Source organism: Pyxicephalus adspersus, chromosome 5, assembly GCF_032062135.1.
Source record: "Pyxicephalus adspersus chromosome 5, UCB_Pads_2.0, whole genome shotgun sequence".
Classification (NCBI taxonomy): domain Eukaryota; kingdom Metazoa; phylum Chordata; class Amphibia; order Anura; family Pyxicephalidae; genus Pyxicephalus; species Pyxicephalus adspersus.
This window is the reverse complement of record NC_092862.1, coordinates 48458323-48485342: the sequence shown is the minus strand read 5'-3', so window position 1 is coordinate 48485342 and position 27020 is coordinate 48458323. Positions and strand designations below refer to the sequence as shown.

Sequence of the window (27020 nt, the reverse complement as noted above, 5' to 3'; positions counted from 1 at the left end):
CCGTGGTTCCTGGAGATTTCAAGGTAAAGAAATAAAGAAAGCAGCAGCAGCCGAAAGGGATTTGCCTAGCTCCAGTCACACTAGCCACAAAATGACTTACAGATATGTTTACTGTTTGGTACTGCCTATTTGTTGCCACACAGAATAGCTAGGAATTCTTCTAGTTTCAAAGACACAGCAACGTTTCAGTTATACACTCGAAAAGAAGGTGGAGTAGTCAAGCCCATGCCAGATACAAGATCAGGCACAAGCCAAGTAGGGCATGAATGCAGAAGCAAAACAGCAGCAAGCATGAGTCAATGCCATGTCAAAATGCTGCTGGCGAGCTTACTGCTAAGATGTGCCATTTCTTCCATTCTATGCGGCATTCATGCCTGAGTTGCATTGTCTCTGGATGCTCGCCTGGAGAGACTAGGTACACACACCCCCTTTCTCCCTCAGCTTTTATTACACAGAATCTGATGGACACGGACCTGAAAGATAATCACTTTAAGCTTTATAAATATATTTAAAAAAATACAAAATAATCTTGCACAAGAATTTGCAGCAACACAACCAGGCCAGAACACATTTACATTTTGTATGAACAAAACAATTGATGTTAGCAAGCTGTGAAAGTCTAATTCTTTAGGGAAGGTTCGTTACTTTTGTAGGATGAACTGTACATATTACCTGCATTACTCGTGTACATGATAAAAGTAAAAGTAAAAGCATTGAACACAGAGGTTGGGCAGCTAAGAATACAGCAGCCTGGAGCAATAGTAATGCAGGCAGATGGGCAGTGACACATTCAGCAGCCATTCCTGCTGCTCTTCTATGACCAATCCGCAGCAACAAAACACCCCGCACAGCCACAACACCACCTAAATTGGCACAAACAAATCATTCCTGTGTACAATAGCGTACAGAATACAAATATATCTTTACCTCTCCAGACATGGATCTAACCCGAGGCAAACAAAGGACACAATAACCTGAGCTACAGGATGGTGCCAGGGGTGACATCTGTCTATTTCACCAACAGGAGTAAAAAAGCAGCAGCTTCTGCACTCTGGTGACCTGGATCTCCCCCAAGATAAAAACACAAGAGAAGAAACATACCACAGAAAGAAGCATGGCAGAAAAACCCAGGAAACACTTTATGATGCAATTAAACACAACTACAAGCAGGCTGATGAAAAAACAAAAAAACACACCAATAAAATCCTACAACTACGTCACAATCTTTGTAAAAACGAACGTCAATGTGTACATACAAAGAACTGGAATAGACTGAGAATTTTTTACACTGCCCCATTAAAAAGTATTTACTGTGATGTTGCGAAAAAACAATTTTACTCAGCGCCGACCTTTTCTCTTTTTTTTTTTTGTTATACCCTGCGTCAGCATAGCATGCTTTTGTGTCACCGTCTGCCATTGTTTGGGGAAATCAAAAAAACACAGCCCCCAAATCACTTGGGATTAATATAGTTAATCTGCTGCTGGTAAGAAAATAAATGTGGGACAATTGGATCAGCCAGCATAATAAGGTCAGGGTTGTACAGACTGGTACACAAAAACCTAAGGATCTGATAAACCACAACGACTAAAGGAAGTTTCTGAAATGTCTTGGTATTGAATAGTTCAGCCTCCTGAGATGTGAGAGGAAACACATGGACTCTGAAGAACTGTCAGATGTGCCACACCAACATGTGGAGTTCTGACATAACAAGGACCCAGCATCTGTCCTACGATTCCCTGGGTGCAAGGTATTCTTTTAATATTTGGATATCAGATTTGTAAGGGCCAAGAACACCAACAAATTGCAAAAAAATAATGACAGCACATCAGATGCAGAAATTGACAGCTCCTCTTTTAAATACTACAGATGGCTCTCTACTAGAAATATATGATTCAATTCTACATGAAAAAAGCACAGGAGAAGCGAGTGAACCCCAGATCTGTCTATGTGCAGGGGGAGAACAGAGACCTGGGGACACATTAGCGAGGATGAATAACACAGGGGCATTAAAGGGGGGGGGTAGCAGGGGCACTGGAGGGGGGCAGCTCTGCGCAGTGACAGAGGAATGGGGGGTGTTGGGAGCACAGGACTATCAGCGCTACACATTACACAGCCAGGCCCGCTACTCGCACACAACACCCGGGAAAGTCAGGCCTCCACCTCCAGGAGAACAGACATGGCCTTTTCGTGACATTCCCGTATTTACCCCCGGAACCCAGGTACAGACGGTGACCCCACTGACGTGACCCATACCCTCGGTCACCCCCCCCCCCCAGTGGGCCTGCGCTTCCCCACCCCCTCCCCATGTGACCCCCCCCCCAGCTCCTCACCTGCTACCACACGGCTTTTTCGCGCTCCCCAGGCCGTCCCTCACACTCGGGTGTTCAGTGGTATTGGGGTGAATAGGTTTGCACGGGGTGAAAGGCGCACACTATAGCCCGGTAGACCTTCACACAGCAGCGCTCACACCCCTCTTCTTCCCCTCTGTCTCTCTATGCCGCCCTCCCCTCTCTTACACACTCCCCACCTCCTCAGCACACAGCCCTCAGCGACCCGAAACCGATTGGACGCTGCTCCGCACCCCACGTGACGGCTGCATGGCTCACCCCATTGGCGGGCTCGCGGGGCGGTGCCAAAGCTGTCAGTCAAACACACACACACACAGCATTAGTCTGCGGCGAGCGCGGGTTATTGTGTGCAGGGTAACAATGAGACGGCCTCTGTCAGCCAGTTCTTTCACCTCCATAGGGGGAGCGCGCAGAGTATACATGGTCTAGTCACGTGACACTAACACACTCCAATGTTCTACGCACGCTAATAAAAGAGCGTTCTCTATTCTACAGCCTTCTATCCGCATAACACCGCCCCCTCTACGTCACGGAAAAGGCTTCAACCCGTACAAGCTGGCAGCTGGAAACAAACCTGCGGCCGCTGATTGGTTGCTGGGGCAGTGGCGTCACCCGGGAATGGCTGCGCCTGGAAGAAGGTTCTCGAATCGCAAGACGGTGAGGAAGCGAGCAGAAGGTGATGCCAGCTGGCGGGTTCGGGCGGCAGGAAAGCCGGGCTTCTGGTCAGCTCTCTGGCTGTGTATGCTGTCCTCAGACTGTAGGGTGCTCGCCTCCATTTCCGTCTCTGCCTTCACTATTGTTGTGATGGCGCAGTGAGTATTGTCCTCTGAGTTGCTAGGACGCATGCGCCAAGTCTAAGGAGGAGGAGGGGGGGTGTTGACGTGACCTGCCAGTTGCGACAGTGACGCAAGCAGCAGCTGTTTTGACAGATCCCAGCGATGTGTTTATAAGTGATAATAGTCAATGGCTAATGGCTGGATTCACCCAGCTGTAATGAATGGTATTTGCCGAAATATTCGGTATTTTAGGCAATGTGGTTTATTAGTTGTCATTGGGTGTTCAGGAGAATAACTTGTTATTATGGCAAGGGATGATTGTTAGTAACCAATGGGGAAGTGAGCCGAGAGGTTTATGGGTATTGTTGATAGATTCCATTCATTGCAGGATGATTCCTGTCACTATGGCTGGATTTGCTGTATTTAGGACGAAGGCTTTAAACACACTAGCATTAAAGCAGAACTCCAAGCTGAAACAAGAAAAGTATTGCAGCTCCATATTATTGAGCAGAACTTTACAAAATTAAAGATCAGGCAGGTGCTTCTTGCAGAAATGTACAGGCGTTGTCATTTCTGTAATTCCTGACTTACCTGTCTGATCACCCAATGAAAATTTAAAAAACTTCACATGCACATGTGCACCACCAACCTTGGTTGCCAGGGAAACCCACCAATCAAAGCTTTCCTAAAGCTGCGTACACACTTGCAATTTTTGTCGTTGGAAAGGATCTTTCATGATCCTTTCCAACGACAAGGGGCTGCAAGATGCATGAACGGTGCTGTACATACAGCACCGTTCATGCTCTATGGAGAGGGGAGGGGGGAGAGCGACGGAGCGGCATCCTGCTGCGCGCTCTCCCCCTTCCCTTTCATTACGATCGGCTGTCGTCCATCGTCCGTGGATCCGGCAGGTCGGTCGTCCGGACGATGGACGACACCGACTGTACACACGGCAGATTTTCGCCCAATAATTGGCCGATGCCGATTATCGGGCGATAAAAATCTGCCGTGTGTACGTAGCTTTACCTGTGCCAGGGATGAATGAACTCCTGAGAGTTACATCCTAGTGTGAGAGTTACATCCTCCAGCTCTGCCAATTATGATGGCCAAGGATGAAAGGAAGATGGCGGCACCATGAGATGGAACATGGACAGGCGAGTCCCAGGGCTTATAAAAATCCCTCTATCCATCCACAAACCAAGCCCAGCAAGTTCTTCCAGCACCACCATCTTCTATCCTCCAGGTTCTTCCTCATGTCTCCCAAATTTGCACTGTTAAGACATGAGATCGGGTGATGTCTTCCTCCAAAGGTATGATAATCAATAGAGCACTATTTATTTTGCATTATAGGAATGTCCCTGATGACGCATACCCAATGCCTATCATGAACAGCTCACAGCCTCCTGAGATATGTGTCGTATGGATCCCAGGGGACAGCAGGTTTCCCCTTTAGTGTTTACCACCACAGTGATAAAGATGGAAGGGGATTTAACCTCCCTGGCGGTAATCCCAAGTGTAGCTTGGGGTAAAAAAAAACTTGCTGAAAGCGGTAACCCTGAGCCACACTTGGGGTAGCTAAAAACATAAAAAATTAACACCTGGTGCCACCGGCGTCCTGCCAGTCGGATCCCATCTTTGGGCCACATCCTCTTTCTCCGATCTCTTCCCCGGCGAGTGCTCGGATGTTTCCTGGGAGTTCCCAGTGTTGTCAATGCGTGCGAGGGAGCGTGACGGGAATTTCAAATTATTTTGAATTGGATTCAAAGCAAAATAACTGTATTGAATCCAATACAAAGTAATCATTATATTATTTATGCCTATGTACAGTTATATTACAGGTTTCAGTATTTTTATGCACCCTTGTTTTAAAATATTTTGTGTTTTTTTTTAAAGTTTATTATTAAATTTATTAAATATTGGACATATTTTAATGAGTTATGCCTAAGAATTAATTACATGTCTACAATGTAAAATGAATTTTCATGAAAGACAATGTACCGCTTTTATACATATAAATCCGAACAGAAATGAACCACCCAAGAAGGTAAATATACATTTAAAAAGTATTAACAAAAAAAATTCTATTATCTGAAAAGGATAGCCATCCTTTCATATGTTAGAAATGTGAAGACAGGTCTGTTTTTAATTTAGTGTTTAAATGTGAGGCGCCTCCATCTTTCTTCTTCGACCATCTTGATTGGCCATGGTAGGAGTGATGTAACTCTCACACAGGCACATGGGAGTACGTCTATCTCTGGCACACGTAAGCAAAGCCGAGTCTTCTTTGCAACCAAAGCTGACTGCAGCTCTGCTTTTTCACATATTGCTGGAGCAGTCAGGCAGGTGAGATGTGTTATTGCAGAAGAGACTTCCCATGTTGCTGCGAAACATGTAGGATAAGAACATTTTTCACTTTGGAAACAGAGTTTTTGTTCCCAAATCTCTTCAAGAGTTTCTTAGGATGTGGCATAAATAAAGCTGGTAACCAAGGATCTATATAATCTTTGGCCAATTTATTATGCAACTCCTCCTACGAAATAAATGAGAAACAACAGATTTGATACCTGAAAGGGATGACGCTTTCTATCAGCATTAATATATAATGTATGGACCTCACACAAAAACCTTTAGGGTCATTTTAGACCCTCTGTGGGCTTGTGGGCTCATCCGTACTCCCAACCTCCTCCAAAGAAGTGAATAGGAAAGGTTGAAAAACAAATTTGCACATGGCTGTGGTAGATCGTGGCCCGATTCCCAAAAATTATAAATTGCTTTGCTTTTGGCTGTACGTGTTTCTTTAGGCAGTGTACACACGTTAGACTTTTGTTGTTGGAAAAAATGTTTCATGATCCTTTTCAACAACAAAAGACAGGGATGAATGAACGAGCGCTGTACATACAGCGCCATTGTGCTCTATGGAGAGGGGGGAGAACAACAGAGTGACACCCCGCTGCGCTCTCACTTGCATTGTGGTCATTCATGGATCCACCAGGACAAATCCATGAAGGACGTTGGATGGCTGCTGTACACACATCAGATTCTCGTCTGATACTAGCCCTGAAACGATAATCAGACGAGAATCATCTGATGTGTGTATGTAGCCTTGGTCTGTATGGCCTTTCAGACAGGGCTGTCTCACCTTTTGTTCCATTGTTCAGTTCATTATATCAGTCTTTATCTGGCTGATACCCCCTTTATAGTTAAACAGAGCAGAATATGCGGACACCATGTAAAGAGAATAATAATGTATCTGGAGGAAGCATTGAAGCACCTGGCTTCCCAGACAATTCATTCCAGTACAGTATTATTTCATCACACTATTGTAATACTTTTGCTTTTTATACTTACACCATCAGATATACACAGCTGTACTCCAAATGGTAATTTGATGTATTTTTACTTGTTAGTGCTCCTTTTTGAACACTGCCATTGTTTGATATATGCTCCACACCTCTCGGCTATATATATATATATATATATATATATATATATATATATATATATATAATGCTGTGCTATATACAATCTTTGTGTGCTGAATATGGTAAACTTTACCATTGTGACAAATGCAATTGCTGATAAGCACTAATGTTTTGTTATACACAGCAGCACAATCACAGTCAGAAATGTAGTTTGTAATTCATTTTTTTGGTAAACAAAACATTTTAATTTCTGAAGATGCAAGCTAAGCTTCTGTAAGGAAGTGCAGGGCATTCCTTAAAGCAAAACTATAGTTAGAAAATCAGTCTTTATTGCAGAAAGGAACAAGAAATGTCCAAGCTTCGTAATAAATGTACAGACGCATGTGTGGGAGTTACAACAGGGCCAAAGAGCCGACTCCAGGAAGAAAATCGGGTGAAGATGGTGGTGCTCAAGCTGGAGTGAGGAAAGGTCCAATTAAAATTGTGATCAGTCAGGTAAGGTTGTTTTATTGCAAAAGTGAGATCACCAGTCCCTTCTAAAATAAAGAATCTGTCTAGTCACATGTAGTTTTTAGGTTTAGTTCCGCTTTAAAGCTGAACTTCAGAATTAAAAAGAAAACCTACAGTGGGGCTACCATTGTGCATTTATGTTTAGGAGGGATTGAAACTGCAAATTTACTTACATTTGTACTTGTTACCCTAAAGCCAGCATGGTTCCTCTTCCATCTGACTTTTGGGTAGTGAGCTGGCCCATATTCCAATTTAATTCAGAACTATTGGTTCTTTATTGTAGTGTTGCTGATTGGCTCCATTGATCTTTTTTTTCCCCATTTATCAGAGCCATGTCTGGCACTGGGTCTTTTGGCACAGGTAGCCATTTTGGTAGAGGAACCGGGCTTTATTTCCTTATGTCATGACTCCCATGACAACTGGTTGAATAACGATCAGGAAGCTACAGGAGGTGGTGAAGGAAGCATAGATCCTTGCACTGCAAATACTCATGTACATCTTCTCCAGAAAGGAAAATAGCGAACACCACCATAGTGACACATAACTAATTCAACTAAAAGTTAGACTGCAGTAGGTTAACTGATATCGCACTACAAATATAAAGCCTTGAGGCTAGAGAACAAGAATGTCTGCCATGCCATGTGTAAGATGTGTACTGCTATCATTCAAGCAGAATTTAATGGGGGGGAAAAAAATAGATTTTGATGTTTAGGGTACATCTTAAGACATGCTTTACATTTTGTGCTTTATCTCTGTATGACAGCAAATCCTCTTTATTTTAAGTCAGATTTATGAGCTGATAGCAACATTAATTATTTCCTAGTGTATATTATAGTGAAATTGTCTTTGCTTGCCTATACTGCAATGATTTTAGAGCAAAATAATATTACCGTTAACCTGTAATGTTCTGTTGGAGATTTAAGGAGCATATCCAATCCATTAGGTCAGATTATTTTGCTACTGCTATGCTAAACAGTTTTAGGCTGTGGCTCTGGCCAGTGTACCCACCAGTGGGGTCAGGAGAAGAACGCACTGGCCAGAGCTGCAGCCACCGCAGGCTCAGGGCGGGTTGTGTTTCTGAACACCCACTCTCCCTTTGCGGGCTCAGACCTGGGCAGGTTTGGGGAATTGATTTATTCATTCTCATTCGCTAAGTGATTGAAACTTATTTTGCAAATTTGTTACAATTATAAAAAAAAAAAAAAAAGTAAACTTCTACATTTGCCCCACCAACCCATGAGATTAGAATCAAGTGTCACTAATTAGGACCCAATATGGAGTTTTCTTTGTTATCTAAGTATATGGTACTATTATTCCAAAAAAAAAAACTCTTGCAGTCAAAAAGAATATTAGTAAAAAAAAAAAACACTTATCAGCCATAACATTTTAATTAGGAATCTAATATTGTGCCCGTGTACCAAAACAGACTCAGATCTGTATGCAACAAACTGGTGTATTGTGATACCTTTTTCATTGCCAGCAATTTGTGCTACAGTAACTCCATTGTAACAATGCACCTGTTGTGCTCTCAATGCAGATCAGTTGGCCCTGGATACTCATGGCCCTGTTGCGGGTTCACAAGTTGTTCTTTCTTAGAACACATTTGGCAGGTACTAACTGTTGCATACCAGGATACACACACACACACACACCTGCCCATTTGTAGATGCTTTGGCCTAGTCATCTAGCCATCACAATTTGCCCAATAAGACTTGCTGAGATTCTTAAGCATACAAAACCTTAACCACCCCTTGACATGTGCCATTATACCAATAATATTAATAATCACTTTGTCAGTAGTTTAATACTATAGCTGATCAATATATGGACCAGCCTTTATGGAGACTAATTATAAAAAAAAAAAAAAAAAAGTTTGGCCACACTAACAGTGGATATTATGGTACAAACACAATATTTCATGTGGGGAACGTCTTACAAACTGTGAAGCATAATGGTGAAAACGTTATGGTTTAGAGTTGCTTTATTACTTGAGGACCTTCACAAAGTGCGGGTATTTAGTCAATATCAAAGTAAGCTGGATAATAATGTGAGGTATTCTGTCCAAACGTCAAAAAAGTGAATCTACTTATACAATAAAAATATGAACCACTATAGACACGACTGGCCTTATCAATCCCCTGTTATGAATCACATTGAAAAACAAATGTAAACAAACTCACAAATTTCTCTCAACTGAAAGAATTTGTATAGATGAGTGTTAAAAAAAAAATCATGTAGTTGACATCAGAATAGTGGGTAGTTATACAAAAGACTTGATTTTGTATATCACCAGCTAAATTACATTTATTGATATATGTGCCGGAAAATACTAAAGGTAATTTTAAAGAATACCTGTACTAAGAGAAATATCAAGGTCTTCCAATAATGATTATTGCCTGGTTATCATGCTGATCCAACAGCTTTAATATTTTGGGTCAGTGAACGAAAACAAGTATGTTGATGAATCAGAAATGATCAGTATTATTTGTTAAGAGCAGGTGTAAGTTCAAGTGTGTCTAAGCACAAAACCAAAAATGTAATGTAGAGCAGCTTACCAGTCCTTAGATGAAGTGTCAGCAATACATTTTATGTCTCCCCACTTTTATTTTTACCCGGTACCTACCTGAGGTATACACTGATTTCTTCATTGCATCTATAGAGGAAACTATAGCTGTCACAGGCTTGATTTGCCTTCCTATGTTATCCTCACTATTAGGCTAACCATTGTTTTTTTTTCTTCCAGTTTATGTTCTTAGCCTGAAAAATGCAGCCATCGCATCATATGACTCCCATTATCAAGAAGTAATATGTAGATTTTACAAGATCAAGTATAAATATGTATGCTTAATGAAAACAGTTATGTGATATTATATATAATTATATAATGGGATGAAGTAATTTGCCTGCCTGCATTGCAGACAGATTATACAACACATGAATATTGGAACAAGGCGGTTTTATTTAAGTATGTAAGAGTTTAGCTTTGAAGGTATAATAAGAACAATTATTACACTGTCAGTTTAGAGGTCTGCACGCACACCAAAGCCTGGTCCGTTTGGAGGTCCAGTCAGGGAAGTTAGTCCTCCAGCAGGTTCACATGAGAAACGACCATTCCTTAAAGTAAATGAAACAAACTGGTCAGTATGTGCTTCTAGGATCTACAGTTACAAATTAATGTGGAGTGATTGTTGTTTTGTAACAAGGATTACATTTTCAACAATAGCTAGAGAAAATGTCTTCAATAGTGGACTTTACAAGACTGCTTCCTGAATAAAGTATACTTACTGTATGTTATAATAAGGGCTTTTCATACTCATCTTATCGCTCAACAGCAAAAGTGCTACATACTCAGTATTAAGAGTATTGTGTATCCAGTGCTGTATAGTTGGCATGAGTATAGTATAGACAGACTTTAACTCATGAAATAGGCAGAGCTTGCAGCACCGCTGAGCACAGGCCCATTTGTTTTCAAACAATAAAGTGCCAAAGCTAACATGAAGGTTAATGTAAAATAAGATGAACCACACACTAGATGTATGTTATTTATTGTGGGCTGATGGACTAGAAGTGGACTTCTCCCCAATAGCTAGAACAGTAACAGAGAAAACAAAAGGACAGGCCAGAGTGCCCGATATCGTTAAATTATCAATGCTTTTAAAACAGAGACTTTCTGACTATGAAGAAAACAAGTTGGGTGGATTTTGTGCCTAGATTAAAGCTGCACGTTCTTATAATGGCAAATTTGGAGATTATTATTCAAAACCTATATGATATATAAAAAAACATACCATCATCAGAGCTTGGCATTTGGCACAGAAGGACAAGAGAAGATTAGAAGTAGAAATTAAAAGTGACTGGCAAAAAAATAAAGGAAACCAGGAGATCACCAATTAAATTCCAAAGTATGTTGTAAAGAATGGGTACCTGGGTCCAGGAGTGGGTACTTTGCCAGATTTCAAGTCATCAATTATATTTTCAATATCCGTTGGCAAAAGATCCTCCTAGGTGATAAATCAGTGAAAAATATTATATATTCATTTTTGTTACAATGGATGATGCCAGCAACATAAAAAGTGTATGGTTCCTTATTCAGGAACAGAAAAAAAAAGTTCAGCTCAATGTTATTCTAATTAAAACGGAATGTGCAAACAACCACATATATATTTAAATGTAATTTTTCTTCCTGCCAACATTCATACACATGTTTTGGAGATGTGTTAAACATTCAATTAGTGGGGGAAGCAGTTATATCCACTGCTTTCCTTTCTTTGGTACAATTCACACATCTCTGCCATACTGCATGGCCAGTCAAATGGGTTTTCCACGTCAGGTACCTTTCCCCTAAACCAGAGGTGTCAAACTCAAATACACAGACGGCCAAAATTAAAAACTTAGACAAAGTCACGGGCCAACCTTGTCCTCATTAGATATAAAACCTTTTCATACGGAAACATTGAGGCTTTGCTTCACATTCAATCTGGAACAAGCTTATATTAGAGAAAGAGGCATAAGAATTTTTTTTTAATTTTATTTGAGAAAAATTCTTATGCCTCCCTCATCTATTTGTAGCCTTCTGAGTTAAATTTAATTGGTAACCTTTTTGCACAGGCTAACAATAATATTAACAATTTTCTTCTGTGAAACCATTCAAGTCTATGCCTTGGAGTAGCAAGGAAAAGTACAACTGAAGGGGAGTGCTGAAAATGCTAAACGTGGCCAATGTGGGCCTGGAACTCCCTCTTCATTGAAATAGTGATGCTACAAATCCTGGCATTACTTGTGTCTATAAAACAGTTCAATGCGAGGCCACTCATAGGCAGAGAACCCGCTGGTCTGTAGACGCGAGTGATGCTGGGATTTGTAGTAGTGGCGCTATGTCAATGCAGTGGTGGGCCAACTGCAGTTCATATTTAGGATTCCTTTGGAGGGCCAAAAAAAACACAAAAAAAAAAAAAAAAAAAAAAAAAAGGGAAACCAGGTTCATAAACCATTGAACCAAAATAAGAGCACACTTCTAATTCTTTGACATAGCACAGAAAGATGTAACAACGCCTAGGCTTAGTCTACATGGACGTTTTTCCAAGCTTTTAACCTGAGGCTTTTAAAGCCCATGTTTTAAATCCCGATGCATTCCAAGCTTCAAAACGCAAAAGGAACATTTACATGTGTTTTTAAAAACGTCCTTGTAGACCCAGCCTTGAGGCACAAGCCTCAATCTTTCTACGGGCTTGTGAATGACATTGCCGATAGCCACAGCTCCTGCAACATTTTTTTTCATTCCACTGTAGTGTAAGCAGGCACAGCCTATATAAGCTTGGCAACTCTAATTGCTAAAAAAAAGTGCGACATCGTTCCCACACCAGCAAGAGTTCATTAGGTGGACTTCATTGGCAGGCCCAACAGGTATTTGCAGGACATTACTAAAGGGACCATGAAAATGAAGTGAAGATATTATAATGCACTTATAATTTGATGCTGCAGCACATTTTTAATTGAAGGCATTTTGTTAGGTGGCCAGTTTGGATGCAAATATTTTATTAGAAAGAATACCATAACTATAAATCCTAAAATATATAAACTACGAGGGAGATTCGAGTAACTGGCATTTGTCAATGATAGTTTTACAGTCTAAAGTCAGCATTTACCTCCAATTTGCACTTTTAAGTTTCCATGATCAGGCAGGTTATTATTGCAGAAAGACAGGTGATGTTACTACAATATTTGTGTCCTAACCGTCTGATCACTCGAGGTTTCTGGTGCCAAAGCTGAGCTGTGTATGCGCAGCATTAGTTTTGGTTGTCAGGGATGTGCCGGGGATAAAAGAACTCCAGTGTGCCAGTTACTGAGCAGAAAATTGTAAGTAATTATTTTTTTTTTTATAAAACTTTAAAGTTTTAGGGAATATAATTCCTTTTTTCCATTTTTTTTTGGACAGTTAAACTGGTCATTGTTTTATTACAGCCTGTGTTTACATTTACAAGGTTTCTGCTCATTTTCTGAATAAAATGTCTTAAAATACCCCTGCTAGAAACAATAATAGTCATAATAATACATTTTACAGTTAATAGAGTAGGGTTTAGAATCTGTCAGAAGAAGACAGCCATCTGTTTTTCTTTTCGTACCGTTTCCCATAACTTCCTAACAAGCTAACTTTTAATATTTAAAATCGGACAAAAAAAATCTTTATTAGATATTCTAGCACTTTCTCTATCCCAAACTGGGAGGGGAAAAAATAATTTTGTTGGAGTTGGGATTTGTCTCATCTGGGCCCCCAGTAACAACTGGATTTTTTTCCACAACAGTGCAATGAACAATTTGACTGCAGACACATTAAAATAAATGTTAGCTCTGCATTTTCAACTATTTAGCTCCTCTGGATACCATTGTAAATAAACAGTTTCTGAAGTCTTCATTCAGTATACGTGGGTCCAGAGGGAGCTAAAGTTCTATAAATACAATTATTATTCTTATTAGATAAAATGTGCCTATTATTTCCAAACTACCATCAAAGCTTTTCACGGCTACAGATTAATTTTATGAATGAGGCCAGCTTCCTCCACAACAGATTTGTTTTCCCTGTATTTACTTGAGGAAGTAGTAAGCTGCAAAAAGCCATCCTTTATCTTGTGTGCATGTGCTCCATGCGCTACACAATAAACACCATCTGCACATCTAAACCCATACATGAAGTCCCGGTGTACCGCTTTGAGATTAGCAGGTGGATTATCTAGCTTGTAACACAGCAACAATCTCAATCTAGATATATGCTAAGTACATTTTCTAGGCAATGACAAAACTCTTTCAGAAGACTATAAAATTATTTGTAAATGCGAGAGATTGAGTGAAAGGGTCGGACACCAGCATTTACATTACAACCCTGAAATCCTGTTCCATGCTGCTGCTACTCATGTAAATAAACAGAAGCTAACTGATATATACTGTGAATGTGATTGCATCCAACAGGGAACACAGTTTCCAATAAGAAAGTGCACCAGGCTGTGTAATTTATCATTTAGGGATATTTTTTTCAGATATGAATTTATATATTAGGAACACGTTTTTATATTTTTAAGGAGTATATGTTTTGATTCCCTCATGCGGACCTAAACACAAGTGCCAACAGAGAACAACCAGTGGGCAGAACAATCAAAATTGCCCTAAAAATGTGGTTTACTACAGTAAGCTAAACAAGAATTTAAATAAGGGTGCAGAGGGGGTAGTGATGATTTCTAATATATATGAAACACTAACCAGTGTATCTTTGTTAGATATATGTAAGTATTTGTGTTAGATTATAAACTAGACATATGAATCTCAGCTTTTAAAAACCAAAACACTTAAAAACAAATGGTCTTCAATAAAACTCTAATAATGACATTATTAGATTAATATGTACATTTTAGGAGAATGTTAGAACCCAAAATGTATTTAGGAGAAAGCTGGGAAAATCAAAAAGGGTAATTTAGAAATGCATTTGATTTTGAAATCAGCAGGGATGCACACATTATTGTAGAATTTAGAAGCCAATGTTTGGGTACACTGGCTACCTGAGCACTGGAATTTGTTTAACCTCCCTGGCGGTATGATTATTTTGTATTTTTAAATGTCAAATTAGTACATTTGACATTTAAAAATGCTTCTAATTTTAAATTTCCCAACACACGCACATCACATACCCGGACGGCATCTGCATCCCCTAGCCATGCGTCTCCAAGGTTCACACGCCGGTAAGCAAGGCCAGGCATCACCAAGTGGACACAGATGCGGGCCAGGCATCACCAAGTGGACACAGATGCGGGCCAGGCATCACCAAGTGGACACAGATGCGGGCCAGGCATCGCCGGAGGATGCCACAGGCTCGTGAGGACCAGGTGAGTCCTCAATTCCACCCTGAGTGTGGCTCAGGGTTACCACTTTCTGTAAAAAAATTTAACCCTGCCACCTGCCTATAGCTACAGGTATCAGGCGAAACAAGACGGGGAGGACACATACACAGTCTAGTACTGTTGAAATGGAGAACAATAAATGTCAATGTTAAATCAATATACTTACATAGTAGTTGTCATTTATTTGTACCATTGGTGCATTTACACAGGCTCCAAGACATTCAACCTCTGTCAGTGTGAACAGTTTATCAGGTGTGGTTTCTCCCACATGTATTCCTGCAAACACAAAATACAGCCTGTTGTAACATGTCACAAATTACACTGCAGTATATTATTAAAGAAACAAAAACATAGTGCAGAAGCAAAAAGATCTGCACCAAAAAATGGAAATTTCATGTTTTTTGTCTAGTTCTCTTTCAATTGACTTAGAGCACTTGTCTTCTAACATCTAGCTGAGACCAAAATACAGCAGTTTTCCTAAACAGAATTGTCCATAATCTTCACTGCAATCAATGGAAGGACATCACATTCAACCAACAGAGACTATTATTACCTGTTTAATTATTTCCCACATGGAGTCCGAAAAACACTCCATATGAGTTATTATCAATAGCAATAGCAATACTACAGCAAATAACTAGAACAGACTGCTATTGAAAAATATAGATGTTTATAGTTCCTCCCTATTTTTAAAAAACATGCTTGTCATTACAAAGAAGTAAAAGCAGATAAAAACTCTTTCAGAATATCATACAATTTTTAATAATGTTTGGCTGGGTCTACATGGAGGTTTTTTAAAAAACACATGTAAACGCTCTTATTGCGTTTAATGCACTTTTATTTGCGTTTTAAAGCTTGCCTTAAAAATGCTGGAAAACGCCTATGCTGCGTTTTCCCGTGTTTTTAACTAATTTAAATATTAAGTGCTCAAAAATGCGGGAAAACGTTCCATTGAAATCAGTGGTTTAGTTTTTTAAACGTTGCAAGCACTGTTTAAGATAAATGTCATAAACGTGCCTCAAGGAAACATCCTGCTGTAGATTAACCTATTGGAATGCATGGGGATTTCAAAGAAGGGCTTTAAAAGCCTCAGGTTAAACGCGGGGGAAACAGTCCATGTAGGCTAAGCCATTTGTACATAGGTTATGGATTCCAGAAAAAATGAACACAGATCTTACCAAGCTTTTTCTGGATGGCTTCCAATATTGAATCTGAATCTCTAAGCATACAAGGTGTGGTTGTACAGATTTGAATATGGTATTTTCCTACTGGTTTCCTGTTAAACATGGTATAGAATGTGGCCACTTCATAAACTCGCATGGCAGGCATCTGCAAAACTTCAGCTACCTAGAAATATAAAAAAGAGTAAACAATGAAAACAGGTACTTCATGAAATAATACGCAATATAGGAAACCAAAACTGTCAATTAGTTACTGCAGTAGATGGAAAGCATTTTTTTTTATTTTGTCATTGTATGCAGTGAAAATGTTGCTTTACAATAGTTCCATTTCAAAATGAATGAGGGGTCCAAATTACAATACATAGTCTGAATTAGAACGCTTTATTGCTACATTCTTCAAAGATACAATACAACACTATTGGATACGCAGCAGTCTGTGGTTGGCAATAAGTTTTCTAAGCATGTTAATAGCTCAAATATAAAGACATTTGCATGCATCTGAATTGTTGGTCGTCCCCATAAAAGTGAAGGTATTACAAAGCAACACAGAAGAGGCTTGTACCAAAGCTACAGCCATGAATATATGACATCTACTATTGTTCGCATGCCAAAACATGTGTTTTGAATTTCACTGTATGGTATTTCCACATAAATAACTTGTAATCATGTTACCAATTCATGTTCTGTAGTTTATTATTAAAAAATTCTTTATACCATTTGTAAGAACAAAAACTTTTTTGACCACATTTAGTGCAACTACATCTTCGATACACCCTGGAGAAAGCCGGAAAGGCGAAACGTGTCAGGTTACAAGACCTTCAATAGTTGATCAAGATATAGATGCTGATTGTGTAATTGATGGGTCCACATCCCAAGACTTTCTAATGGATTCTGAACAAAAGATTTAACACATTTTTCTGCTGTGATCTTTGCAATATTTGAGTAATTATCAGCCAAGATCCCCCTATTTTTGACATGCCAAAAAAGCCAAAGCAAAAAGAAAACATTTGTCTGTGTACACCCCTAATACCTACTTCTAAATCACAGAAGTGATTTAGAAGTAGGTGTTAGGGGTGACCTCTATTTGTAAAGTGACCTCTATTTGTAAGGTTCAAACAATGTGCAGTAGTGAAAGGTTCATGTGTTGGTGCATTTCAGTGCTGTGTGTGGTGGTATGAATAGGCCCCAAGTCTGATTAGATGCTCCATAGCATTAGCATCAGCACTTATGAATGGCATATTAGAGCCAAAAAATGAAGTAATTGCTTGGTATTACTAACAACCAATCATAAATATATCTAGCTATAAAATCCAACTAAATCTAATCCATTACCATACATAAAATAAAAGTAAGCTTGGCACACCCAGCTGCAAAAAGTCACAGTCAATGTAATGCTGGGAAATCAAATTTCGGTATATTGTGATCAGCAGCTTTTGAACAGTGTACAAAACCAATGTATCTTTGTTTTGTACTGGTTGATCCATTCTCTGCTATAGCTAGAAGCTCACAAGATCTTTACACATGTCCTGAACCACTCTGTAAAGGATAAATCAATAATGCTGAGCAATAAGTACACCAATGACACAATTTTTGTAGTCACAGCAGTCATAAAAAGGCCAGTATGATAAATGTGCCAGATCAGCACACTTACAGTAGCGGTACAACACTTTAGTTAAGCAATAAAGTGCAAAAGAATATCAGGTTTTGCAAAAAAACAAGTATACAATCATAAGAACCATATTACAGATCTGTGGAGCCGCAAAAAAATTACTTTTACATCAAAACCTCACACTGCCTAATTTGATTGGAAATGCAGCCTAATTCCACTATTATGAACCTGCTTCTTCTGCTATGTATATATGCCCTATATTAGGAACCTCCCTGTCAATATCCATGTGATAACAGAATGTCTGTGTAAAAACAGCAGCATGATAGACCAGTCAAATATTTATCCAACTACAGCAAAAAAGGCAGCACCCCCCCCCCCCCCATAAGCTGGGTATTATCCTGCTGGTTTGGAGTATTGCTGTATATTTTCCCTTTAGGACATTACGATCACCTTTTAGCCATTATTAAAGAATGCATAGTTGGCATCATTTTTAAAAATGCCAAATGAAAGACAGGACTGCGTGGTTACCTATAAATGCAAAGTACTCACAACCTTCTTTTGTATAGAAAAACCGTAAGATGGTGTGTACAACATGGCCTATGATGGCTAATGCTTCCTGACCCAGTTTGTAGCTGCGTACAATCTATCATGGACAGGAACAGAGAATTATGTAATGGGATTCTCTGTAGAAGCACAGTGTTTATGATTTTACCTTGTTCATTGCAGAGATAGGCAGCCATCCATTTTGTCTTTGTGCCAAATCCAGCACTGGAATTACAGCTGCAGCTTTGTGACCTTCTGGGTAGTTGCCAACTATAGCTTCTATGCGCTTTTAAAAGGAGAAAAAAAAACAACAAATCTCATCAGTGTTGTAGACACTTTCAATGAAAAGCAAAGCAATTTAGATGCAGGCTCTGCAGTCACTAATGGTGTTTTATAAAAGGCAGAGCCTGTGTTCTGTTACATAACAGAAATGTCCCGTTAGCAAACACAATGTACCTTGTAATTTTCTGGAGTGAAGTCAAAGGGTGTATCTGGGTTGTTCTCAGGGGTATCTCTGTGCTGAAGAAAAAAAAAACAAATGAAAACATCAGATGCCTGATCCAGAATTACTTATTCATATTTATCCACATCTGAAATCTACTCTGTACTGAAAGTTTTTTTGTGGTTTTGAATAAAGAAAAACAAAAACATCTGAGATTGTTAACAGAGCACAGGTAGAACACTGGTAATGCAGGACTGAAAAGACAAACGCTATACAAGTATAACAATACTGGCAAACAGAGTCAGTACATTTAGGAGTTATAGTCAGCTATAGGTGGAGTTAAATTACCCTCCTAAGGTTACGTACACAAGTGCAATAATTGCCATTGGAAATAAACAATTAACAAACGATTGTTCGATAATTGTTAACAAAAAAAAAAGTGCACAACGACGCCAATGAACATCACTGGGAGCGAACGATCGTGCTGCTGGGATCAACGTTACTGGGAACGAACAATCGTGCTGCCGGGATCAATGTGGAGGACGATTGTTTGCTATCCTTTGTGTGTACAGTCGTGTAGTGATCGTGGATGGTTCTGCAGTACACTTTCTCCCGTACACCACATTGTATTCCTGCATCGTTCGTGCAAATAATACCTAGCGCACCTAGCCTAAGGTTACACATTAGATAAAAAAAGAAAAAAAAAAAAAAAGATTAAAAGATGTACAAATACATAAAGAGATCCCAGTCACCAATTTATGCACCATGCTCTATCAACTGATTAAAATTGGTTAACCTACAAAAATACCTTTCAGTGCATCTCCTCACAGACAATAAAACAAGACATATATAGTTTGTTAAAATATAACACGGGACCCCTGTGTTGCTAGTAAACAATAATTGCAAATTTATGTATAAATGTAAGGAAGACCACAAAGTTTAACTGAATGGCAATCTCTCTAAAAACTAAACAATAAAGATCAAATTAAGGCCACAATAGTAAACACAAATCACACTACTTAGCAGCATGTGACTATAGCATTCCACTATGCATAAACATCTTTTAACTCTAAGGTTTTGTGTATTAGGACATAATAAACGACTTGACATTATTTAACAAAGAATAATTAAAAATAGAAAAATAGCGTGTGAAAAAAAGTTTATCATTACAAACTGCCAAAGGAAAAGGTAAGTAGCAGGCAGGTACTTGATTGCAGGCCACCTCCATGTGTGGCACAAGGTTTAACAGTCTGGTCTGGAACATTCAGGTGTGTTAAAACAATGTCAAATTGGATCGACATCAAGCAATGATCTTAGAGAAGCAACTGTTGCTGCCCATCGATCTGGGAATGGGTATATGGCTGTTCACAGTTTGAAATCCATCATTCTACAGTGAGAACAATTCTTTACCAATGTAAAACCCTGAAGACAGTTACCGATCATTCCAGGAGTGGACATCCCAGCAAATTCATCCCTAAATTAGACCATGCATAGCTTCATCTCACATTCTACAGGCCTCAGCATGGTAAAGTGGAACTTCCACTTACAAATGCTCAATCAGGCAGATCATTATTACAAAAAGGGACAGATGACATCCCTTCTGCAATAATGCGTCTTACCTACCTAATTGCTGCAGGGTTTCTGGTGATAAAGAGGAGCTGCACATGCACAGCATCAGCATTGGCTGTCAGGAAAACCCAGCAATCCCAATACTAAAGAACACGACAGTACAGTTAGAAAAAGACCGAACAAGTATGGCTTGTTTGAAGGGGTTGCCAGGTGAAAGCACCTTCTCTTCTAAAAAAAACACAACAGCTTGGTATAGGTTTCTTAAGGATAATCTGAACAAACCACAAGATTTCTAGAACAATATCCTTTGGAGATGTTTGGCCGTAATGCACAGTGCCATGCTTGTAGAAAACCAAGATTGACAGCATATCAACACAAACCCCCCCCATACCAACTGAGCAGTACAGTGGTGGAAGGTGATATTTTGGGCTTGTTTTGCAGCCAGAAGTCCTGGGCACCCTGCAGTCATTGAGTCGACCATGAACGTCTCTGTATACCAAAGCATTTTAGAGTCATGTGAAGCCATCTGTGCAATAGCTAAAGCCAACCAAATATGGGTCATGCCACGAGACAATAATCCCAAACACAACAACAAATTGACATAGATGAAAATGGCTTGGAATGGCTGAAAAAGAATCAAAGTGTTGCAATGGGCAAGTCCAGACTTCAATCTGATCAAAATTCCGTAGACTGGCACATGGGACAATAAGAGAAATGTGTGCAAACAAACGTGTGTGCCCACAAACCTCAATAAACTGAAGCAGTGTTGTTAACAAGTAATATATAATATTCATCCACAATGATGTGAGACACTTGAGACACATACAGAAATTATGACTTTCAAGTTATTGCTGGTAAAGGTGATTCTACTAGCTAATATATCATGATTACATTTTAATTTCTAGTTTTTCACACACTGCTCCTCCATTTTGGCTTTAATTTAGTTAAATAAATAATTATGCTGTGGAATCTGTTGTGTGTTTTTTTACACCTGAAAATAAATTCAAATAGTTTAAAACCTGCTGAGGACCAAATGATGTACTGAATGAGTCACTATATATGGAATGATCCAGGTAGTATGACTGCAACCAGCTAATTTTTTAAGGGACGGACAAAAACATAGCACTAGTGGTATCAGTGGCATGTCTGACCTTTATAAGGAGGTTGTTCACACTTCCAATTTATTCAATGTGCACAGGTGTAGCATTGTTTTTAGTGGCAGTAGTTCACACATCTATCTATCCCACATATAACAGCACCTGAAATAGCCAACAAAAGACCACTTAAGACTAAGATAATGATCAGGTGCATATTCTTGAGGATCCTGGTGCTTGTCCATTATGCTTTATGTTTTTGACCACATGTAGCTGCTTTTCACATTAGTTAAAACAAACTGTGTACTGGAGTGAACACAGAATGGGAAACTGAGGAAATGCTTTTCTCTCACTTGCTACAGATACCGCTGGTAATTGCTGGCTAGTTGCCTTGACTGAGTGGTTTGGGATTTCTGTTGTCTTAGATTATTCTATCTGAAAAGGTCACCCATCTTGCATTGCCATTTTAAACCTAAAGCGTACCTAAACTCAGAATTTTTACTTTACATAAAGGTGTAGACAACCCTTTTATTTAAAATAAAAATTTGGTTTGTGTTTTAAGGGAGCAGCACCACCCCTTTAATTCTTGATCGCTTAGGTGGGATCCTGATGGAAGAGACCTCCTGGCGGATAGACTGATCTGCGGGATTGAAGGCAAGTGTGATTTTTTTCTGTTTTGGGTTTACTTCTGCTTGAAGAAGTTGAAATTTGTTATCCAATTGGCAACATGAACAAAAATCAATGTATCTAACTAGTAAAACTGCACTGTACATCTTTTCCAACTCCAGGTACATATTACATATATTACATATTCTGATGCCACAGCCTTGCCGTTACTCTGATAAAAATGAACCTTTTATCTTTAACTCCTCCTCAATAATACTTCACTTCCTAGAAGGTAAGGGTGGCTAGGCATTCCAGTGCCTAGAGCCTCACAGCTGTAAATCTGATGTCTGAAGAGACTGGCATCAAAACCTAGTGGTTTTCTGACATTTAAAATGAGATGACTGCTATAATGCTTGCTGGAAAGAAATCTGCACTGCATGAATCTCCCAAGGTAACAACTCTTTCATTTATTCTATGAATTTGTGCTTCTTCTACCATTCATACTGCATCTTAAATATTCTCCCAACAGATCATTAGTCATTAGGGGACATCTCTGACATAAGGATGCAAAGGTCTGCCTTTACCAAGAAGGCTATCACACCCAGTGCAGATATAGGCTTGTCAGTAAACAATCTTAAAGGCAACAATGGTTACTAGACTTTTGCTTTTCTTGGGCAATTACTTCCACAACTGAGTTCTTATAAGTGTTATAGCTAACTAAACTTGATAATTCAGAAATAGTACCCAAATAGAAACTTGCCTGTACATTCCTCTGCACCTCCTCATACTGTTCTCCATAAAAAGTACTGTAGTGAAATGAAATACATAATGCCAAATCTAGAGAATATTGGGTATCACGTACCTCAGGTTTACCTGGAAAAGGGATTAAATGGCCTGAATAAGACTGTTAGTATTTGTATTGCAGCTCTTTATTTAGGATCCAGGCCCGTAGTGTCCTGAAGGAATGGTGGGTCAGGCATTACTACTACTACCTTTTTCCAGGCCAGGAATTGAGAAAGGCTCTGGAGCTCCTGGCAATTGCCTTTGAATTGGGGAAGTTGCAGCCAGAAGCAAGGTGCTCAGTTGACGAGGCTGTGTAACCTGTGTGCTGAAAGGTATTCCAATATTCTAAATGGTTATAGATGGTTTGTGAATAAAATGGGGCAGTGCTCCTTGAAATCAGAAATACCTCTCTCCAGGGAGTGTGTTTGATGCTAATCTCCTCACAGTACACTTTTGATTTTAAACTGCATTAGGGCTGGTTTACATATAAGAGCTGCTGCAGCACAAATGCAAGCCCACACATTCCTGTGTTAGGGCACCCAATCATTTGAACAGACTGAATAACACTCATCAGCGGCCACAAAATCAGCTGTGCACTATTTTCAAAAGCACGCCTGAACACACTTTAGTGCATTGCAGCACAGGGTACCGGAGCTGGTAAGTTGGTATTCTATTCAGAACGAATAGCACCCCATTGTACCAAGAAATTGAGATACACGTGCGTTACTGCAACATGCATATGTGAACAAGCTCTTTAGGATCTCAAGTTTTATCTTGCCATTTAGGAAACGTTATTAAAATGATCTTTTTAATGTACAAGTGTCTGAATGATTTTTTTTCTGTGATATTGTACCTAGAACTGAACAAAATGGTAGGTAGCTAATTAATACAAGGTACAGTATGTATCACCAGAATAACTGCTTGCGATGGTGACAAGTCTTGACCTAAAGTTCCACTTTGAAAAATGAGCGATGAAGCAAGTCTTTACTTCAGAATAGGACAAGTGCTGTCTCTTCTACAATAAAACAAACTTACCTGCCTGATCACTGTCTTCATCACAAACTTTTTTAAAAAAACACAGAGCAGCGCATACAGGGATACTCAAAAGGAAGGTCATAGGTCCCTTCTGCAATAAAGGACCTTTCCTGTTTGCAATTTTTTATTTCAGATTTAAATGAGTGTTTGTTTGAAGTCATTATTTCCAGATGACATAGACTTTTAGAAGGCAGCTGACATACTGCTGGACTTGAAGACAAACCGAGACTGACATCTGTCCGAAAGGAAAACAAACTCACCACAAAAGAGGCTCCACCGCCTGCAGTGCATCTTGCAGTATTATGTAGGTATCGTCTGACCTGTAAAAAAAAATTTAATTTTCTTTACAAAAACCTGAAAATTTTGTTATTGAAAAATCAACAATACACACAGTGTCTTCTTTCCCACATTTCATACATGTGCTCTAGTGGTCTTCCCGTGTTGTTTCTCCCAATGATATCCCTTGTGTTAACTTTCATGGTAAGCAGTATACATACACAAGAATTTGGAGAGAGATCTGCCTATGTCCAGCTACAGCATGGTGCTTCCTGCAGTCCCATACTTGTACTGGCAAACAACACTGGAAACCTAATTACATGGCATGCTAACTTCAGGCATAAAAACATCTTCTAATTGGTATCCATCCTTAGATATGAAGGCGTTCTCCAGCTCCCAGAGTTCCAAGGATTTATAGGATCCTGGGCCTTCAGTTACAATACATATTACACCTCCAGAACCATTCCGTATTTACAAAATGCAAAAATTATCCTTGAAGCAAGACTTCCAGAGCAAACAAAGGGTCTGGAAACAAAAACAATCTCAATGCATGGGTAACATAGGTAAAGCTACTTTGACTTCCAACAAAGGCTGTGAGTCCCCTATTCCCACAAAATGCACTCTTGCAAATGGAGTGCATTCTCATGGGATTTCAAGCTCCTAGCACTGGCCAGTGAAAAAACCTGTGGATACTCGTCACTAGATTCAGTGGTGGTGTCTACAGTGCCAACATAAGGGGACCAGGAGTCATGGTTTAATCATTTTTTGCTCAAGATTGGACTTAGCACTCCTGCAAAGGGTTTGGGAGGCTAGGAGCAGGTTCAGACCTCCAGAGTAACCAAGTGATCCTGGGCAACTCCCAGCACCTTGCTCACCACTCGGCCGCTCACACTGTAGTATTGGTTTTTAAAGAACTAGCATCTGCAGATTTGACAGCAGTCGGCATTTAGCAGTACAGAAATGTTCTTTGCCGCCCCCATTCATTCTCTATTAGAATGCTGAGTAGAAGCTTCTTATACCATCTTACACAAGGAAGCTATTACCTAGCATGAGGAAGCAGTAACTGCACTGTAACCTCACTGCCAGTCTACACATAGCCGAAGAAACTGTGTAGTTTTTAAGGTCAGCCAAATAACTACAATGTGGCCAAAGCGTCTTATCTGAAGGACAGCCAAGTAGCTATAGAGGTAGTCCTCGGGTTACATACGAGATAGGGACTGTAGGTTTATTCTTAAGTTGAATTTGTATGTAAGTCGGAACAGGTACATTATTTTAATAAATGTAAACGTTTGTCTCAACCTATTACCGGTATTAGGCAGGGTGGTGTCAGTTACTGTAAAAAAAAAACCTCACTGAGTTAAAGAAAGCAAAAAAAAAAAAAAACCTAATGGAGCCTAGACATTCATTAACTTCTGGAGCAAGCTGTGCTTTGATATGCAAAAAGAAACAGCTGCAGTTTGTCTTGGTCATTAACCCCCCTGGCAGTATGAATAATGAGGATTTTTCAATGTAAAAGCGGTACATTTAAAATCCTCATTTTAAATTTCCTGCCCACCTGCCCCATGGTCCCGCCTTCCAGCCTAAGGCTTGCAAACAGATGCCCGGCCGGCATCTGCTTCCCCTGGCCTCGCGTCCCTAACATTCACACACCGGGGACGTAGATGCGGGGCATCACTTTAGGAGGCCAGATAGGACTTGGTAAATTTCCTAGCAATTCCACCCCTGGCTCAGGTTACTGCTTTTGGCACTGAAAATAACCCTGAGCCACACTCGGAAAGAGTTACAAGATGTTGCAGAAGAGATCACCCACAACTTTAGCTGTTTTTAGCAAAAGATTTCTTCTGCAAGTCATGCAAACCGCCCCCACCCCACATCAAGCCTCTGTCCTGCACACAAGCAAGCAGGGAAGCACTGATTGTATCCAAGAGTCATCTGTATGTTGGATGTCGTTAACTCAGGGATATATTTAGAGAGAGATTTTTCAGCTTTTTTTGTAATTCAACTACCTGGTATCATCTTTTTGCAGACTCTGTTGAAAAGGCAAGGTTAAAATGTAAGAGGATGAGAATGCAGTGTGACAGAGAGGAGCTCATTACTGTGCTGATTTTCTTTTTACTGACAATCACAAGACAGGGTGACTCCAAGGGTTCCTAGGGTCACAGAATACTGGTTGATTGGTGATCACACCGAGGACATCTAGCAGCACAATATTAGTACTGCAGGGGATGTCACTGGATTGAAGGTGGTATTGCTGCTTTTGGTAATTTTGGGTATTTTCCACCGTGCAGCTGTTCTCTTGGACATTTCTGATCCAGGTCCTTCACCACAGCACTAATCCACATGCAGGATGAACCCAGGAGAAGCGTACAACCCTGGACAGCACATTGAAGATGACTGGAACCTGGAGAGAGGTAAGTAGAGCCGGGTGGGCCTGCACTCAGGGGGTAGAACATAGGTTAAAGCATAACCTGCACCTATCATACAGGAGGGGAATAATAATAATAATAATTCATGTCATATTGTAATTGTAGAGCAAACCCAGTGCAGCAACAAGCACAGTCCTTTGTACAAAAAAAACGGCCTGGTTGCTAAAGACAACACAACTCCAGGCAGGGGACCATTGCACAGAGCACACCGGGTAACGATGACCCGGTCACTGAAACTACGGGCCGCCCCATGCTGCACAACCCTGAAGGTCGCGGTGACAGCCGGCGCCCTTGTAGCGGTCACAGGCAGACAATACGACACTACAAGTCAAACATCTCCGGCCTAACCCTCCACTCACCGATCGTGTCACCCCAGCCCGGAGCCTCGAACACAGAAACATCGCCGCCCGAAAACACAAGCCGACAGCCCGGGCCACTACTGGAGACAGGCAGACAGCACTGCACGAGCGCCGAACACACGCACGGCTCGCAAGGACTCAAGATACGCAAGGC

General features: G+C 40.0%; 2 protein-coding genes and 1 long non-coding RNA gene across 7 annotated transcripts in view; 1 reads left to right on the top strand and 2 right to left on the bottom strand.

The window, feature by feature from the left end:
• Positions 1-3062, bottom strand: part of ANKRD12 (ankyrin repeat domain 12) — a 63746-nt gene extending 60684 nt beyond the window's left edge. For 3 of the 5 annotated variants that reach the window (XM_072411432.1, XM_072411436.1, XM_072411438.1), the window contains exon 1: positions 2332-2510. The gene's annotated coding sequence lies outside the window, so the exon portion shown is untranslated. Of the gene's footprint in view, positions 1-2331; positions 2512-2923 lie in introns of those variants that run through there. The other 2 variants (XM_072411433.1, XM_072411435.1) reach the window with 2 other exon arrangements.
• Positions 2174-9911, top strand: LOC140330882 (uncharacterized). The gene is made up of 4 exons (XR_011920814.1): positions 2174-2220; positions 2845-3161; positions 6884-7042; positions 9801-9911. It is a non-coding gene; the product is annotated as an uncharacterized lncRNA (long non-coding RNA).
• An 85-nt stretch (positions 9912-9996) lies between these two features.
• NDUFV2 (NADH:ubiquinone oxidoreductase core subunit V2) lies at positions 9997-27020 on the bottom strand. The gene is made up of 8 exons (XM_072411439.1): positions 26867-27020; positions 24066-24125; positions 18733-18795; positions 18446-18562; positions 16122-16290; positions 15110-15219; positions 10982-11058; positions 9997-10171 (listed from the first exon to the last, which is right to left on the bottom strand). Exons 1-8 carry the CDS (start codon positions 26906-26908, stop codon positions 10078-10080), a joined length of 732 nt encoding a protein of 243 aa, XP_072267540.1. The 5' UTR covers positions 26909-27020; the 3' UTR covers positions 9997-10077.